Source organism: Crocodylus siamensis, chromosome 11, assembly GCF_052110815.1.
Source record: "Crocodylus siamensis isolate JL-2025a chromosome 11, ASM5211081v1, whole genome shotgun sequence".
In the NCBI taxonomy this organism is placed as follows: domain Eukaryota; kingdom Metazoa; phylum Chordata; order Crocodylia; family Crocodylidae; genus Crocodylus; species Crocodylus siamensis.
Genome location: NC_143405.1, coordinates 55404345 through 55421875, shown reverse-complemented (window position 1 = coordinate 55421875; position 17531 = coordinate 55404345). Strand labels below are relative to the sequence as shown.

At 51.3% G+C, this 17531-nt stretch overlaps 2 protein-coding genes across 4 annotated transcripts in view; one reads left to right on the top strand and one right to left on the bottom strand.

Annotated features, from left to right (window-relative positions):
• Positions 1-5093, bottom strand: part of SUMF1 (sulfatase modifying factor 1) — a 63500-nt gene extending 58407 nt beyond the window's left edge. For both annotated transcript variants that reach the window (XM_090022089.1, XM_090022091.1), the window contains exon 1: positions 4898-5093. In XM_090022089.1, the coding sequence (XP_089878215.1) occupies positions 4898-5086 (189 nt within the window). In that variant the 5' untranslated portion in view covers positions 5087-5093. The remainder of the gene's footprint in view (positions 1-4897) is intronic.
• Positions 5094-17166: 12073 nt separating this feature from the next.
• Positions 17167-17531, top strand: part of ITPR1 (inositol 1,4,5-trisphosphate receptor type 1) — a 227450-nt gene continuing 227085 nt past the window's right edge. For both annotated transcript variants that reach the window (XM_090022746.1, XM_090022745.1), the window contains exon 1: positions 17167-17282. The gene's annotated coding sequence lies outside the window, so the exon portion shown is untranslated. The remainder of the gene's footprint in view (positions 17283-17531) is intronic.

The window sequence follows — 17531 nt, the reverse complement described above, 5'->3', positions numbered from 1 at the left end:
ACATTTGAGCTTTACATAGGACTCTGAAGCTTATTTTTAAACATATTATGGATTATCAAGGTGGTGACTGAAACCATTTTGGAGGTCTTGGGGTGGACTGCACTTGAGAGATCCCCCCCCACCATACACACACATTTTCTATAGTATAGAATTCACTGCCTCCATGGAAACATCCAAGAAGCAGCAAAATTAGAGACTATAAGTGTGCAAGATGCCAAAGTGATAGAGAAAGAAAGCCTTGTACTTCCCCTCCCACCTCCCTTTCCCAACAGCTGCAATCCCCTTTGGCATGAACAGCATCTAAATCCACTAGGGCCATCATTAAATTGGGCAGTACCCACTCAATTCACTCATCCTCCACTCCATCATTTGAAATAATTTTGTGATGGCAACCCTTGAATAAAACATGCTTCAGTCAGTTCACCTCCAAATTAAAAATAAGTAGGTTCTAAGAAAATACCCATTTAGAGACGAATATGAATGCAATAGCAAATCAAAGTAACAAGACAAATTTTATCTGACAGCAATAATATCCTCCATGGAGTTTCGAACAACATAACCACAGTCGTTCACGGAAGATATGAGATCTATGAAAATACTACTAGGTCATTAACACGGAGGTCATTAAGTTTTCTGAGCATTTTGATTAAATTTGTGTGTCATAAATTTTCTTTACTGCTCAGAAAGTAAAATGTGTATTGGAACTCTCTTTGAAGATCATTTTGCACTCCATGTATATTCTCTCTACTGGATCTTAACCTCAAGGAGAGAAAGTTTCACTTCAGTTTAACTGACCGAGATCCTACCAGAAGCACAAAGAAAAGTATCAGGCTATATAGTATTCATTGCACCAGGGCTGTCCAACTCATTTGACCTCCCCAAAGGGTCACCAGGCCAGTCTGCAGGCCAGACTGGAACCAGACACCATGTCACATGCAGCCCTGAGGCTGGTAGATGCTATGCATGTCACGCAGGCCTAGGGAGCACAAAGGGCCGACACAAGACATGCACTCCATGCAGAGCCCTGCCAGATTGGTTCTTTGCATTGGTTCTGGTATGGACTAGTGCAGACTGGCACCAGAGCCTGCATGCAGGACCAGGCCAACAGAGCACATATCCAGCATGTGCACCAGATTAACCCCTGTACTGCCTGCAGAGCGCACAGTGCCAGGTCCCAGCCCTGCAGCATGTGGGCCAGCCGGGCCAGGCCAGGCCCAGGACCAACACGCAAAGATTGGTCTAGCAACCCATGCATGGGCTGGACCATATACCCCCATGGGCTGGATATCTGACACCCCTAACATTATACAAATAAAGCTAGAGTAGCAGATGAGAAAAGACTCATAACCACAGTGGTTCTCCTTCCCTACAAAGCTTAAAGAACGATCACAGGAATAACCTTGCTTTTATTTTGATGAACTTGAAGCTTACAGATCTAAATAAGTCAATTTAAAGATCAAATGAATCTTCCCTGGTTGTTGGTTAAAAACAAAGAAAGGAAGAAAAAAAAAAATCACTAAAAACTGATGCATTTTATACTCTTCCTACCCCATAATGAAGGTCTGTAGGACTATTAGAGAATATCCACTTTCTATTAGAGGTATTCAAGGTTTTCTATACTACAGACAGCAGATCTTCTGGATCCATGCTCTGCTGTTTCATTTTGCCTTCATAATGAATCTGTACATTGCCTATTAAAATTGCCAACGACAAGTAAAATGAAGACAAAGAAAACTGGTTCCAAATAGCCTCCCTTAAAACAACATGTTCAGTCCTGGGCATCACATCTCAAATGAGTTTAATTAAATAGAAAAAAAGAACAAAAAAGAGTTTAGAAGGACGAGTATTCCATACAAAGCCAAAGGCATGGCTAAACACACATGTTGCAGAATACGTTGCAAGATGCATACAAGAACTTGACTGACAACCCGGTAACACCAGTTTGCACCCACACAGTGGTTTTACACTGGTAGGGAACTAGAGCATCCGAGAAAAACATCTGTAGTACTGAGAACGCTATTACCCCGAACTGCACAACCACAGGCTTACACTAGGCAGCCCCCTCCCCCACCCAAGTCCCTTAATATATTAACGGAGACACCCTGTGCAGCGGTGCAGGCCCTGTGCTCCCCCAGCCTCTCTATAGCCACCATCACTTCCCCCACCCCCTCTGCCACTCTTCCCCCACCCCTTCCCTGCCCTCCCCCCACACCCTCCCCTCTCTCCACCTGCCCACCACCACTGCCACTTCTCTACCTGCAGGGCCAGGTCAAGGCCATCCCACAGATAAGGGTGGGAGCACAGCATGAGCAGGTGGGAGCACAGCATGAGCAGGTGGGAGCACAGCATGAGCAGGTGGGAGCACAGCATGAGCAGGTGGGAGCACAGCATGAGCAGGTGGGAGCACAGCATGAGCAGGTGGGAGCACAGCATGAGCAGGTGGGAGCACAGCATGAGCAGGTGGGAGCACAGCATGAGCAGGTGGGAGCACAGCATGCGCTGCCCATGCAGGAGTGAGCAGGGCTCAGCCCCATGCGAGCACAGCAGGGGCAGCCCAGAGCCAAGCCAGATACAGTGAACTGGTAGGCACTGCCTGTGACCAGACTGGGGGGGGGAAAAAAATCACCTGGAAGGCCGTATTTTGCCAACCTCTGTTCAATAGGAAGATGTCACCAGAACAGCTACACGTTCCAGCAGCAAAGAAGTCACTAATAAAATACTGAGGAGTCACATTTTCAACCAAGGCCAATCTAATCCATCAGCATGGGAGTCTGTCAGAGATGACGCCCAAATTCAAGTTCCTCATTTTCATGAGGCCTGCAATAGCTCGAGATCTTGCCTTCTTCCTAGTACTTATTGTTCATCTGAATCTGCAATATGACAATACCCACACCTCTCACAGATTCCAGTTTACTCTACACAGCTGACAAGAAGCAGCCAAATTCATTCAGTCATGGAAGCACTTTCAGTAATAAAACACACTCAAGAAACACAATGCTTAAGTACCTAATGATTAAAGTGTCTAAACAGAATTCTTTTTCTGAGTTCTACATGAAGTGGTTCATGATACTTTAGACACCCTCCAGGGCTCTCCAGTCAGTTAATTTAGCTCTGTACCAGCCAACCCTTAAGATAACCACAGTTCCTCCACAGAAACACCATACAGGAAGAGCTATGAGTAGGTCTAGTCCCCAGTTTTAATTCTGTTCCTCCCTCTGCATGAGAGATCTATGTCCCTAACTATTCACTCACAGGCTCAGAGGATTGTGCACACAGGGGACTGCAAAACCCCCTCTGCAGGACTTCCCCATCTCAAGATTCAGAAACTCAAATATTCTCATTAGCCATGTGATTAGATGTGCAGTTCTGCGGTCACCTCCAGAGCCTGGAGGGCTCCAGAAAGTCTTCCCATTTGATGTGGAGAGTCACATGGGAACAGCCTCCACTGTGAGGATCCTCAATCACAACTTCACTGAACTCACCAGCACCATGCTGGTAACACTGACTTCACCACAAACACCAGCATCCTTGCTGATCTTCCCCATTGGGTGTGGAAGACTTTCTGAAGGCACCATTGGTGACACCACTCCAGGCTCTAGCCACAACTACTGTCAACTGAGTTACTGCACTCCCAGCCTGGTCTGCACATCTAACCACATGGCTAATGAGCACATTTGAGTTTCTGGCAGGAGGAAGTTGTGCAGAGAGGGTTTTGCAGTCCTCTGTGTGCAGACAAGCTTCTGAGACTAGCAGTGAATGGTTAGGGATACAGTCTAAGTTCTCTCAGCTCCAATGAAGTCAACTGAGTTACTGAAGTTTCAGCAGTTGATGATTTGGCATCAAATACCCACCTGAACCCTAATGTTTTGGACCCTCAAAGTTGTACGACCCTATGGCGACCCAACACAGTACAGTCCACGAGTAGATTTAAGCTCTGTAAATAAGTTGTTTTTCATCCTTTCAAAACCCACTGCTTCTGTGTTGCATGAAGTGGACACCCTTGTTTCTCAGTTACAGCAGCAAGCCATGCCTTCCCAACTTAATCAAGCTGTTCACATTTCTCTCTCTCCAGACTAACCATTTGGCAGCTAGAAACACACCCTCAGCCTGCCGTGGGAATTGGGTCACTACAGAGCTCTTGAATCCTTAATATCTGGGACAAATAAATACCTGTGGCTGGGTATTGCAAGGCACATAGCCTACATGCTGCCATCAACTGCTGATCTCTTCCCTACTCTTAAAAAGACCACGACTCTAAGAGCCTGCTGACAAAAACATGCAATTTCATTGACCTACACACATCCAACTCACAAAACATCCCAAACCACACCTCCTCACAGGCAAAACCTCGCCATTATGTTGTTCGAGAGCACCCAGACGATAAGCACATCAAGAAAATAAAAATGCTCCCATGGTTAGATGGAAACCGTTTTCTGGCTATAAAGAACCAGAGCCAGAAAGAAACACTGCACACCTGCAGCTACCTCTACTCGGCCCTACCACTCTCGGCAGCAGCAGACATCGCACCGCCTGGGTGGCTCCTTTGGCCTTTCTGCGCCACATCCAACCAGGAAGGAGGCTCTGACTGGGGGCAGAGTGACCCCCAGGGCCGTTCCCCAGCCCCGCGGCTATTCACATCTGCAGGTAGAGTCCCGCTGGCTCCTTAGGCCCGCTGCCACTCCCAGCCCGTGACTACCACTGCCCGTTCAGCCTTTTTTTGACCCAAGCCTAAAGCTACTACTGCTTCCTCAAGGGCCTCCGCTCCCGCACGTCTTCTAGACGGTGATGGAGCAGACCAGCAGGCCCGTCCCCGTCTCTGCCCGGTCCTGGGGCCGCCCAGACCCTTCCCCTCCCGGCGAGGCGCTGGGGGGCGCCTCAAGCCGCGGGGCATCCGCACCTGGCCGCGCCCGGGGCGCTGCGCGCTGGCCTCCGGGGAGTAGCGCCGCGCTGCCGCTGCCGCTGCCCCCGCCCGGTCCGGTCCGCAGCCGCAGGCCCCGCCAGCCTCGCCCACCGCCGCGCACAGCACCAAGCCCAGCACTAGCAGCGCCGCCGCCACAGAACCCCGCGCCGCCATGGGCGCGGCCATGTTGGTGGTGAAGCCACGTGACTGGAAGGCAGCTGACCCGGCGCTGCTCTTAAAGGGCCGGCAGCCGCTGCGCGCCTCCTCGGCCGCCGTGCCTTGGGAGTGAGGGCCCTGCCATGCCAGCTGTTTCCATCTCAAGGGCTCGGTTTCCCTGCCCGGGACTCGGCTCTCAATCTCCAGGAGAGGCAGAGAGTCACCCAGGAGGTCAATGATAGGGCATTCATTATGGTGAAATTAAAGCCCACTGTATACAGCAGTGCAGTGGGTTTTGCCAGTTTAATACTTGTGTGCATTTGCCTTGCTGACATAAAGTCATGAATGTCATTATGACGCATGATGTGAAAGCCGTGTGTCCCCGGAGGCTGGGGGGGCACGGAGGCGGTGTCGGCAGCAGGGGTGGCGAGCGCTGACCAGCGGTGCTGACTGCTCGCAGCAGTGGCTAGTGGCGATCGGGGACTGCCTGCAGACGGGAGCCAGGGGAGGTGGCGAGCACTGACCACCCACAGGCAGTGTCGGCAGCGCTTTTTGCAAGGGGGTGCACTGCCAAGCTCAGGGGGTACATGTGCACCCACTACGCATCGCCGCTGCTGTGTGATGAAACCTCCTGGAACAGACTTAAATGGAGCTGGCAAGCCTAGGCCGTGCTCGCCGGGGGCCAAGATCTTCCAGCCACCAGGTCCCACAGCGGAGCACAGCTGGCCTGGCATGCAGGGATGTGCCTGGCACCACATGTATAAGGGCCAGGGCATCAGCGGTCTGGTCAGACAGGAACCAGGCCAAGTCCAGCAGTCCCCCTGCAGAGGGAAATCTGGGGGCAGAGTCAACAACTCAGGCTGGGGGCAGGAGCCAAGTTACTAAGTCCAAGGAATGATCCATGGGGCCGTGTTGGAGAACAGAGCCAGCAGAGTCAGGAAATGGGAAGCCAGGAGTCAGTGGGGGCAGAGCTCATTAGCCCCAGGCCCATAGGCGATGCATGCTCCTACTCGCTGCTGCCAATACCACTGCTGGCATCTGTGGGTGATCCCCACTTGCCTCCAGCCAGCGTCAACAATGCCGCCAGCATCTGCGGGCAGTCCCTGCTTGCTGCTCACCACCCCCTTGCCCCTGCCACTGATACCACTGTCGGCGACCGCGGGCAGTCTCCGCTCGCTGCTCGCCACCTACTACAAATGGTGCCTACCCCCAGTCTCCAGAGGCACCAGTCATTCATGCCCAGACTCAACACAAAGGTGGCTGGCAAGCCAGTGGTTTTCAGCTTGTGGTCCGTGGCCCCCTGGGGTTTCAGTCTGAGGGGGCTGCAAAAGATGACTATGATCATTCAAAAGTACGTGAACACCCACACTTACAATTCACAGCAGTCAGCACCTCCATTTGAAAAATATTTAGGGGTCTGCAAATGAAAAAAGGTTGAAAACCACTGGCCTAGATGATTAGCCCCAGCTGAGCTGCCTGCTGCAGTCCCTGGCCGAGTGCATGGGTGGGTGTTAAAGCCCTGGACCCAAAACCCATTAAAAACACCAGTGCAAGTCCCAGGGTCCAGATTGATGCCAGAAGTGTTGTCTGCTGCAGGACGGCTTATCTTGTTAACAGCACTGGTTTCCCTTCCTGGACCTCTGACAGGCCTGCAGGCAGGGCATTTTTTTGGATGAATGAACAGGCAGAGGCAGTGTCAATGACTGGAGGAGAGAAGGTGAAGGCAAAGGCTCATCGCCAGTCAAAAGCATCTTGATGAGGCCGCAGCTTTCATCTGGCAATAGCTTCTTTGCTGGAGTCTCTGCCATTGGAGGTTTGTTGTACGGTCTTCTAAAAATAGCTGTTTGTGCTGAAATAAACAAGACCAAAATAAAACCAAAGGACCAGCCCATATGCCGGGACATCATATCCTGTGCTCTGGACTCCGGGTGCGTTTCATCACTGTACGCAGTTTAATTGGATTTGTTAGAAAGCCATATCTAAGCTGTCCTTTATGAAATGTTGCATCTACTTTGTCACCCCTCCAGAAATAAAATCCTGTGGCCTTAACCTCCTTGTTTCCTGTTCTCACTCCTCAGGGAAAACACTAGAAAATTCAGAGGCTGTGTAGCTGGGAGTGATCTAGCTCTGGGCCCAGTGGACATCAAATGCTGTGCCTTGGGGGTCACTGGATGTTCAGCTAATTATGCTATTAGGTGATGTTTAGACCACAGGAAGAGTCAAATTAGGATGGTGCTGGGGTAATTATGCTGAAAATGTGAGGACTCATGAGAATACTTTCATTTGCCAGCTCTTTTGGAAACAGTGGGACAAAATATACAAATATCTCCTTGGGACATGCATCGAATGTTACTTTCCTCTAGCAGCAACTGTGTAAAATGCACATACGGTTGTGGGGAGTTTGCCTTTTAACAGTAGAGACAACATGCCCCAGGAGCCATAGCTAAAAAGCCGCCTCTGCAGCTGATTAATGCACGTGAGCATCACCGCTAGCTGTTTTGCCTTAGCTTTCCTGAATGCTCCCATGTAGCCAGATTGCTGAGTTCTCTTCCTCCCCTTGGTCCTAGTTTGCAATGTGGCCTTGAATGAGTCAGTTTGCACCTATCTCTGCACCTCAACTGGAGACAATGATACTTACGCTCCTCTGCAAAGTGCTTTCAGAGGCATGGAGGAAAAGCACTCTGAAGCGCTAAGCACTATCATTACATGTATTAATTACATTAGGGAAATGCTTTCTTTGCCAATGTAAATGTTCTGGGAATGGCTCTGGGACCACATACCACTGACTGACTAGACTTCCACCTCGCATTCTTTTTCTTTTAAAGCAAATCTAAGAAACAGCAGCTCTAAAGAGGAGTGTCTACATAATGAAAGCTATCCTCTGAGTCTCATCCAAGATGCAGCTGTAAGTCCCAATGAGCAATCTGGCTCCATTTCTGCTGAAATCAGTGGCAGAGCATGTCCTGATTTCAGTGGGAAAAGGGGTTAGACTGCCACGTCGAGCAAGAAAGTTGCAGGGTCCAAGGTGAAAGAGGGGATGTAGGCCTCCAGGATCCAAGTGTCATTGTTCATGGGGGATGAGGAAGCCAAAACCTTTCAGAGTTACAGCTTAGAGCCAAGGAAGTAGTACAGTTGCCTGTTGCAACCAGGGATGGCTCACTCTGCATGTACCCTGTCTCCTCCTCAACAGCATCTGTTCCTTGCTGCAGGTCCCCAGTGTGAGGAATCATGTTGGTATGTCATCTCATAAGCCATCTCAGGCACGGTTCCCTGCCCCTCTTCATGTACGGGAAAGGTAGTAATTTGTTGCCTGCTATGAGCAAGCAAATTGCTATCCCACTCCATGCCAGCTCAGCTGTGCTGGCTAGTGCTTTGAGATCAGAGCCAAGACTCAACCCACTTCTTCTCTTCCCGCTAGAGAGCTGGGGGAGTAGCAGGTGCTTGGTGCCTGCTTACTCCTGTAGCATGGATCCAAGATTCTTTCAGCTCACCCAGAGGCAAAGGGAGTTGGATCTTTATTGCCATACAGACCCGTGTGCAAGCAGGGCAGGTACTCCAAGCCAGGATCTAACTCATTCAGGCCTCGATCAGCCATCCTTGTCCGTCCATGATTGGGCAGTGGATTAGGAATGTAGAACAAATCTTCACTAATTCAGTTGAAAACCTTTACTACCATCTTGATCTGAACAGATTAGCCCCATTAGTCCTTCGAAAGGAGAAGGAAGAATTTCATATTGCCTTTATCATTTGGAACCCTACTAGATTTCATTTCCTAGCCTGAACATTTCCTCCACATTAAAATGACAGTGCTTTCCATGCTTTCCAGTTTATTTATCACAGGTCCCTTTTGCCCTGTGACGTACTTAAAAAAAAGGAACAGAGCGAAGAACAAACAAATGAACACAAATTTAATTATCAAACAAAGCCGCTCATGCTGCTTTTGGGGTCAGAAACTATAAACATTCTTCTTATTTACAGGAATGATTGTTACCCATTGCGCCCATTCAAATGCAAAGGAATTACCCCCAACTCACTCTCTTCCTCTCTGTTTCCAGCCCAATGCAAATTGCAGGAAAATGGCACACTGAGGAATTCTGTTACCTATAGAAGTGAAAACAATCGGCTGAGCAATTTCCCCTTCTTAAGACCACGTTATTTAAGTGTCATTGTTGGGTTCCAGCAAACCAGTTCTTACCCTAGGAACAGGGACGTGTCTGTGGTGTATCCTGCTCCTTTGTTCTCGTTCCTTCATTTTCAAAATGCTTTTATGCTGTTTTTCTGCACCTCCATGGAATAGATTGGAGCACCAGTGCTCCCTCCAAGGGCTGGATCCAACAGGGACAAAATACAGTTCAGTTCTGAAAAAAAAACCTGGCTTTTGCTTTGGAGCACTGAGGCTGCCAGGGTCTTTTTGCTGATTTCATTTATTAATAATGACTCTTCTCTCAACAGATTCAGAGACAACCAACTTTTTCCACTGCAAGCTTAACCGTGCCTCCCTTGTACACAAAGTGTGTCGTAGCTCACTAAATGAATAGTCATATTGACTTTACTGGGCTACTTCCTACAATAGTGTATGGACTCTGGGAAGAGGTAAAAGCCTGGTTTTGCTTCTTTATGCTATAGAAATTAAAAACTGGAAAAAAAAAGCTTTTTGTCCATCTGTTTGTTCGTTCAGAAAAAAAACAAGGATGTCAAAGCTCGTCTTGGTGGAGGTCTTCCATGGAAAAACTTAGAGACACTGAGTGGAAGCACAACCCTCAACTGCACAAACCCAAATGCTGACGTTGAGCCTTTTTGCCTACCTAGAACTATCCACCATGGCTATGAACTCTTCACTTCCCCTGTGGTAATACTGATCAGAGTGCTGGCACTGATAAGGGCCTGGTGGTGGGAGCATTTTGGTCACCATGCCATAGTGAGCCAGATTAGGTAGTTTGGTCTTTAAAGTCCTGGGAGCCTCCTGGAACTCTGTTTACATGAACACTTCTCCCATGGCTGCTGCCGATGCAGCTAATCAAATAGTAACAAACATATGAAATTAAAAAAGCAACCCCAGTGGCTCAAATACCTTCTGACTAACATGATGCTTACAAGTCAGAGTTAATGGCAGGCAGGCTAGCAGAGAGAAAGTTGCTTTGTTCTCAGCAAGCAAGGTTTCAATTGTAAGTAACCTTCATCTTTCATGAGCCCTGAATTCACATACCATAAGATATTGAAGGCCTAGAATCAAGTTCAAAGTAGATATAAGACAGCAGAGTGATGTAATGGTAGAAGTCATACTTCAAGTGTTATTTGTACCGGGCCTCTTTTTCAAGCCTCAAGAAATACAGGTAACTGAGTGTAATGCATACCCCTAGGGTGGCCATCACAGAGGACATTCTGGTTATTCGCTACTCTGTCCTCTGTGATGGCCACAAGAGAAAAATAGAGAACATAAAGGCATCTGGGTTTTGTATCAATAGAAGACAGAGGGCAACTGGACTGTGCTCCATGATGGCCACCCTACATACCCCTTGCACAAGGCTGAAACGGCACTTCTGTGTAATGCTATTTACAATGTTTCTTCTGCAAGTTCCTGATTGTTCCTTGCACTTACACAGTCCCTCCATTGCATGTACCTCTGGATCACCTACGTTGAAGTTAGGTCCTTGTTATATGCCATGTGTGATCTAAATTGAGAACGAACCCTGCATACATTGTTTTCAAGATGCAGCAAATTAGAAATCCAATGCTGCTTCAAACCATATGTAAGGGCAGGGAGAGGCAGCCTTTCACGGAAGCTCGAAGGGCTGCCAAACTGAATAGATGGCATACTCATGAAGGATAATGTATGTATGGAAACTTTTATAGTCACTAGATCTGCTGTATTCGGTCTTGTCAGTTGATGGGTGTCCAGAGCGCAATGGTGCGATGGCTGGAAGGATCAGGTGAGTGTGTTGATTTCAGAAAACCCTTAAGGTAGACTTTTAGAGTAGCCATTTTAATTTATAGCCATCTATTAGTGATCCAATAAGCTAATATTAGCAACAGGAAGACTTCTAACTGTAACATATTAGAAAGCCAAGTTACTGCAGAAGGAGAAAAGGAATGATCTGTGTAGCTGAGAATCATCAGAAAACATAAGTAGATTCTTACAGCATTTGAAGGGCTTTCTAGCTGAAGGACCCGTGTTTGTCAGCGTGATTTCCTCTCCTTGCCCCAAGAAAGCTCTTTGCCAAAATGTAAAGATGGTGCCCTGTTCCCAAATTAATTGCTCCCATGATGTGCTCAGAAAGAGGTAAAAGAAGAGGAAGAGAAAAAAAGATGTCTTTTTAACCCTTCAGTTCCTTGTGAAGTATCTGGTTCACCAGTACTCAGACATCCATTTTATCCCCTGTAGACAATTTCTATAACATTTTGTAACTGATAGGCTTGAAACATTTCCTTGAGATTTCTAGGAAGGATGGGTTTTATCTCTTCTACTGTAAGACACATTCATATTGCACTCTGCTATATGTTTCCCCCAGTTCCATCTGTCTCAGGCTGACTCTGAGCTACCTGAAACTTCCATCTTCTCTTGGCCTTGTTCATCCTCCAGAGCGGTGGTTCCTAGCCTTTTTAGATTCAGGACCTTCCTCGGAAAATACCACCTTTTAGCTTTCACTCATTTTTTGACTGTGGAAAAATAATAGAGCAATCCTTCTGGTGCAAAGAACTCCAAAAGCCCACACAACAGGGCAGAATGTTTGACGCTGTGGATGCCTATTTTGTGAAGTGTGCGTACATCAGAGGATCTTGGGGTACCCTGGGTGAGAATCACTGCTCCTGAGTAATATCCCATCCATAGCCACCATTGCATGCAATAATATTATCGACATTTAGTGCATCATTGCTACACACATAACCTGGGACCCTCTCCACCAACTCTCCTCTCTTTCATGTTATGGGAGTCTAAGACCATTTAACACACCATTAAGTCAGGGTGGGCAAGATCCAGCCTGCGGGCCAGATCCGGCCTGACAAGCAATTCTGTTTGGTCTGCAGCAGGTCCCCTGACCCTGCCTAGCCCACATGTGGGAAGCAGCCCAGGCTGTGGTGTGTACAGCTGGCCCCACCACCCACAGGCACAGAGGTGCCACCTGGCATGGAGCACAGCCTGCCCTATCTGCTTGCATGGCTCGCAGGCACGCTGAGAACTATAGCCCACAGGGCTGGGTGGAGGTGGCGCAGCAGCCAGACTCAGCTTCCCGGCAGCCATTCGCTCTGCCTTCACACTTCTGGCTGCCACTGCCAGTGTCTCTGCTGCTGCTGCTGGACCCAGTTCTGCTGGCCGGCCTGTCCAGCCTGCACCCACTCGGGCACTGGATGGAGTGGGCGGTGGGCAGGGTCTGCATGGAGACTGGCCTGGGGCCCTCACAGGCAGGGTATGCTCAGCCAGGTAGATGGGATTGGGCTTTGGGTGGAGAGTGGCATCTCGGAGCAGGACGGGTGGGGCCAGGATTGGGACTGGGATCATGGGGCAGTGACAGCACAGGGCTGGGACCAAGGGCAGAGCTGCAATCTGCTCCCCACACATCCCCACAACGGGTGCTGGTTCTGTGAGCACCAGGCAGTGTAAACAGCTATGCCAGGGGAGAAAACTGGGTCAGCACCCCGTTGCCCCCAATAGCTCACCAAAACTCCTGAAGTGGCCCTCCAGCCCAAATTATTGCCCACCCCTGCTGTTAGTGCTGGTGTACAATAGTCCCAAAGTACACGTCCAGAAAGGAGCCTAGCCCTCCGCATACTATCCATAAGATTTTTAAAGGAAAAGATTATAGGGAGTTCTCACTACCACTTTTTACTACCATCGTAAATATAGCACTCTCTCTGTCCCCTTGTTAGTGTCCTCGGCTGGAGAGTCCTTGAGAGGCCACAGCTCCTGAGAGGCTGCGGAAGAAATAAGACATGTTCTCCAAACACTTCCATCCCACAGGCGATGGAGACAGAGAGAACAGGGAATAGCAAGACCACAAGGTAGAGAGATTGCATGAAGTTCTGGAGTGAACAGGCAGCAGGCGCAGGAGGAGAAGAACAGAGAGGGGTATGGGGGAGCTCACCAAGCAACTCTGAAGTAGCAAACTGAGATCTTGTCTGACAAAAGTGCCCACGAGCCACCTCCACACTGCCTCTGCGCCCCCGGTCAGTGCCATGTTGGCAGAGACATACCCACTGGCAGTGCAAGGCACATGCTTCATCTGCATCCTTGCTCATTCCAGACCAAGCTTTGCAGAACAAGGAAAACGGTGACTAAATGTTCACAAGCCTCTGAGTGTTCCCTGCTCCCGAAGCAGCTTGCACTTTCCTTCACGGTGCAATTTGAAAAGCGTTCGTGATGCGGTTGGCAAAAGCATTGGCGAGATGCTTTTGGCATCTTTTTTTCATGTTCTTAGCACACAGATTGTGCAGTGACTGCCCTTGTTTGCATTGAACGATTCCATTTTCTTCCTCATTTTAACTGCATGAGTTAAGGTTTTTATTACATTTAACAGTTTATTTATTGAGAAATGATGCACCATGCACCCTTCCGCACAGAGAACGTATGATGGAAGGTTTGTATAGTGCTCGTTTACACGCCATTAGCATTCTTCTAAATTGCACATAGTAAAAAACAAGCAAAATGAAATACGCACTCCAAGACTTAAGGCCCTTATCAGCCAAATGAGTCCTGTGGATTCTGGTCCGCTGCCCCTTGGGAATGCAGATGGTTTGGTTTTCTTGGTGATTGTTTGGTGGGTCCGAGTCAAGAGACCACTCACCTGGGGAGGCCTTCTCCTGTGCAGTACACAGCACACATAGTGACACTAGGAATATTTAACTCATCGAGGACCAGCCTAGTCATGAGGCAGTGGTAAGTGTCCATTCAGTAGACCGGAATATTCAAGAGCCGTTCTGTACTTGTTTTGAAAGCAGCTGAATCTCTCCTTACATCACTAGCTTTGTCAGGTCCCCCAGTATCAATGCTATCAATAGCAATGTGCTAATCAAGGAAGAATGCTTCGTCTGCATCTTTTGGTAAAATCCTCTGTTCCTAAAGGCATGAGCACCAGGCCCTTTCCCTGACCAGCTAGCACAGGGGTTGGCAATATTTTTGGGACAAGTGCCAAAAGCACCCACAGCCTCAACTTGTAAGGTGTTGGCATGCTGGGGGCAGATGGCAGGGCAGCCAGGAGGGGGGCCTGATCCTTGTTGTGGCTGTGCAGCCCCAGTCCCTCCCCCATCATCTGCCCTGAGGTGCGCATGCACCCGCTGCCAGCAATGAGTTAGGCTCGGGCTCCGTGGACCCTGGTGCAGCTGCTTGCAGCTTCCTGGCTGCCTGCCACAACCAGCCCAGGCTCTGGGCAGACCACTGATGCCTACCACAGAGCCCAGGCTGCTCGCAGGAGGTGACTGGAAGCTTCAAACAGCTGTACTGGAGTCTACAGAGCCCCAGCCCAGCTCATTGCTGGCGATGGGTGCACGTGCACCTCAGGGCCGTGTTGTCACAACAAGGATCCAGCCCCTCGTGGCACCCTGCCATCTGCCCCAGGCACGCGTGCCAAGCAAAAAGCCTTTGAATGCATGTCGGGGGTGGCCTACCCCTGAACTAGCATTAATGTCAGTAACTTTTCCCAATGATCCAACAGCACCTGAATAACGTTGAATAGCTTCCTGAATATGTGCAGAGAGGGAAGATTCACGAAGGGCAGGAGAATCAGGATATTAGCCCCATGTAGTATCCATCCCAGTTCTCCAAATCCCTGTTATTTCCTGCACATTTCCCAGTCGCAGCCCTATGCACCAGGGAACACTTGATGGCTTTGCACACCTAAAAACCACCAGCATGGACTTTCCCTGGAAGTAATTGCTCACTGAACAGTAGCAGACCATGGTTACAAGCTTCCTGAGTGCAATCACTGCCCATTTTTCCAGTCAAAGCAGCTCTCACTGTGGTGTTTCTGAACTACAGAGCTGGGCTGAGCTTGGCACACAACTCCAGAATTATGGCATTCCTCATCTAAAAGTTATGTGACCACTGTTGGATCACCTCTGAGTCACAATGCTTGCTACTCTGGCCTAGAAATGTTTCAGCTGGTCCGTGACTGCTTGCAACAGCCAGCAAAATTTGTGCACTCACAGCGTGCTAATGCACACAGAGTAAAATTGTGGGGCGCTGGCCCCAAGCAGCTTCCGCACCGCACAAGTCTCTTGCAGTTCATTGCATTGGAAAGGGATGGGAAAGGGGACCGGACACTGTGATACCTGCATTACGGTTTTCACAACTAAACGGTATGTAACGAGGACACAGCAGAAAGATGCACGCTACTGGTGACACGGCCACAGCACCTGCTGTAAGCTGTCAGGCAGATGGTTGCACCACTTTCTGGAGTAGACACAGCCTAACCTCTAGCTCCGAGGCCATTCTGCTCCCACCTATGCAATGTAAGGGGGAAAGATGTGGTCATACCTGTGTCCCCGTCAGTCCAATCTGGCCTGCAGAATCCTCATTTACTGGTAAGGCTGTGCAAGGCACAAACACTAGAGCTCGCTTTTCAGATGCGAGGACGAGCCTGGAAGCTGAAAGACCACGAGGACCTTGTTCTCAGAGCTGGGCCAGTTGAAGAAGTCCTGCTGAGGAAATAACCCCAATGTCCTGCCGCTGCTTCTCGTGCGAGACAGAGCGAGCCGCGCTAGTCTGAAGCCTGGTGGTACCCTTGAGGGCCGCCTCTGCAGTGCTGCTCCTGAGCCATTGCCCTTTGGCTGTGGTGGGGACATCCTCTGGTGACCAAGGGGACCTCCTCTCCAGCACCAGCGGGGACATCCTCTGGTGACCACGACTGACCAAGACGGTGCCCCAGGGCAGAGCACCCGTCTCTGGCGGGTACCGCGCCTTTCTGCCGCCCAGCTCTCTGGCACCTGCGATGCCTCTCCAGCTCCATGCCGGGAACCCACCCAGGCAGACAACGGTGCCGGGGGCTTTGTCACCGCCGCCCCGACCGTCCCATGCGCACGATACAGGGCCACCCGCAGATGGGCCACGACTGCACGGGCCCCCGGCTTTTAGTGCCACGTCTTTTAGTACCAACGTCGGCTGCCACACCGGGGTGGTGGTGGTGGGGGGCACTGCTGGAGGGTCTTCTGGTTACACCTGGAGGCACACAGTTGGGGGGGTCTTCTGGGGCCAATGCCAGTTTTCCTGGGGAGGGACACTGCTGGGGCGGTCTTCTGGTGCCAATGCCAGCTATTTCTGGGGGGGAGAGGTACTGCTGGGGGGATTTTCTAGTGCCAGTGCCAGCTATACCCGGGGGGGGGGGGCACTGCTGGGCGGTCTTCCGGTTACACTTGGGGTGGCACTGCTGGGGGGGGTGTCTTCTGGTGCCAGTCCCAGCTACACCTGGGAGGGGGCAATGCTGGGGGGTACTCTGGTTGTACCTGGGGGGACACTGCTGGGGGGGGTCTTCTGGTTACATCTGGGGGGACACTGCTGGGGGGGGTCTTCCGGTGCCAATGCCAGCTATTTCCGGGGCGGGGGCACTCCTGGCGGGGGTTCTAGTGCCAGTGCCAGCTATACCCGGGGGGGGCACTGCTGGGGGGGTCTTCCGGTTATACTTGGGGTGGCACTACTGGGGGGGGTGTCTTCCGGTGCCAGTCCCAGCTACACCTGGGAGGGGGCAATGCTGGGGGGTACTCTGGTTGTACCTGGGGGGGCACTGCTGGGGGGGTCTTCTGGTTACATCTGGGGGGACACTGCTGGGGGGGTCTTCCGGTGCCAATGCCAGCTATTTCCGGGGCGGGGGCACTCCTGGCGGGGGTTCTAGTGCCAGTGCCAGCTATACCTGGGGGGCAAAGTTGGGGGGGGGCTTCCGGTTACACTGGGGGGCACTGCTGTGGTTGCACCGGGGGGGCACTGCTGGGGGGTGCTCTGGTGCCAGTGGCAGCCACGCGTGGGGGCACTGCTGGTTACACTTAGAGGGCTGGGGGCGGGGGCCCTCGAGTGCCCGTGCCAGCCGTCCGCGGCGAGGCGGCAGCGGTGGGGGGGGCCCCACGTGCTGGCCGGGCCGGGGCGGGGCGGCGGCGCGGCGGGACTACATTACCCAGGCGCCCGGCGCGCACATATAAGCGGGCGCGGAGCGGGCGGGCGCAGTCAGCATGTGTGCGGGCGACGCGCGGCGCGGGGCGGGCGCGGCTGCCGGGAGCATGGCAGCGCCGGGCGGCTGCTGAGCAGGTAGGGCGGGCGGGCGGGCGGGCGGGCGGGCTGCCTCCCGGTGGCGGGCGGGAGCAGCGTCCTGGGGGCTCGCTCCCCGGGGATGCTGCGGGCACAGCATCCTTCTCCTTCGTCCCTGGTGCTGGTGCTGGTGCTGGTCCTGCTGCGGTGGGGGCCCGGGCTGGGCTGCAGGTGTGGGCTGCGCAGGTGGGCGCGCGGGCTTGGGCTGGCGGGGCTAGGCCCGAGGGCGGGAGGCGGGCGGGCGTCGGT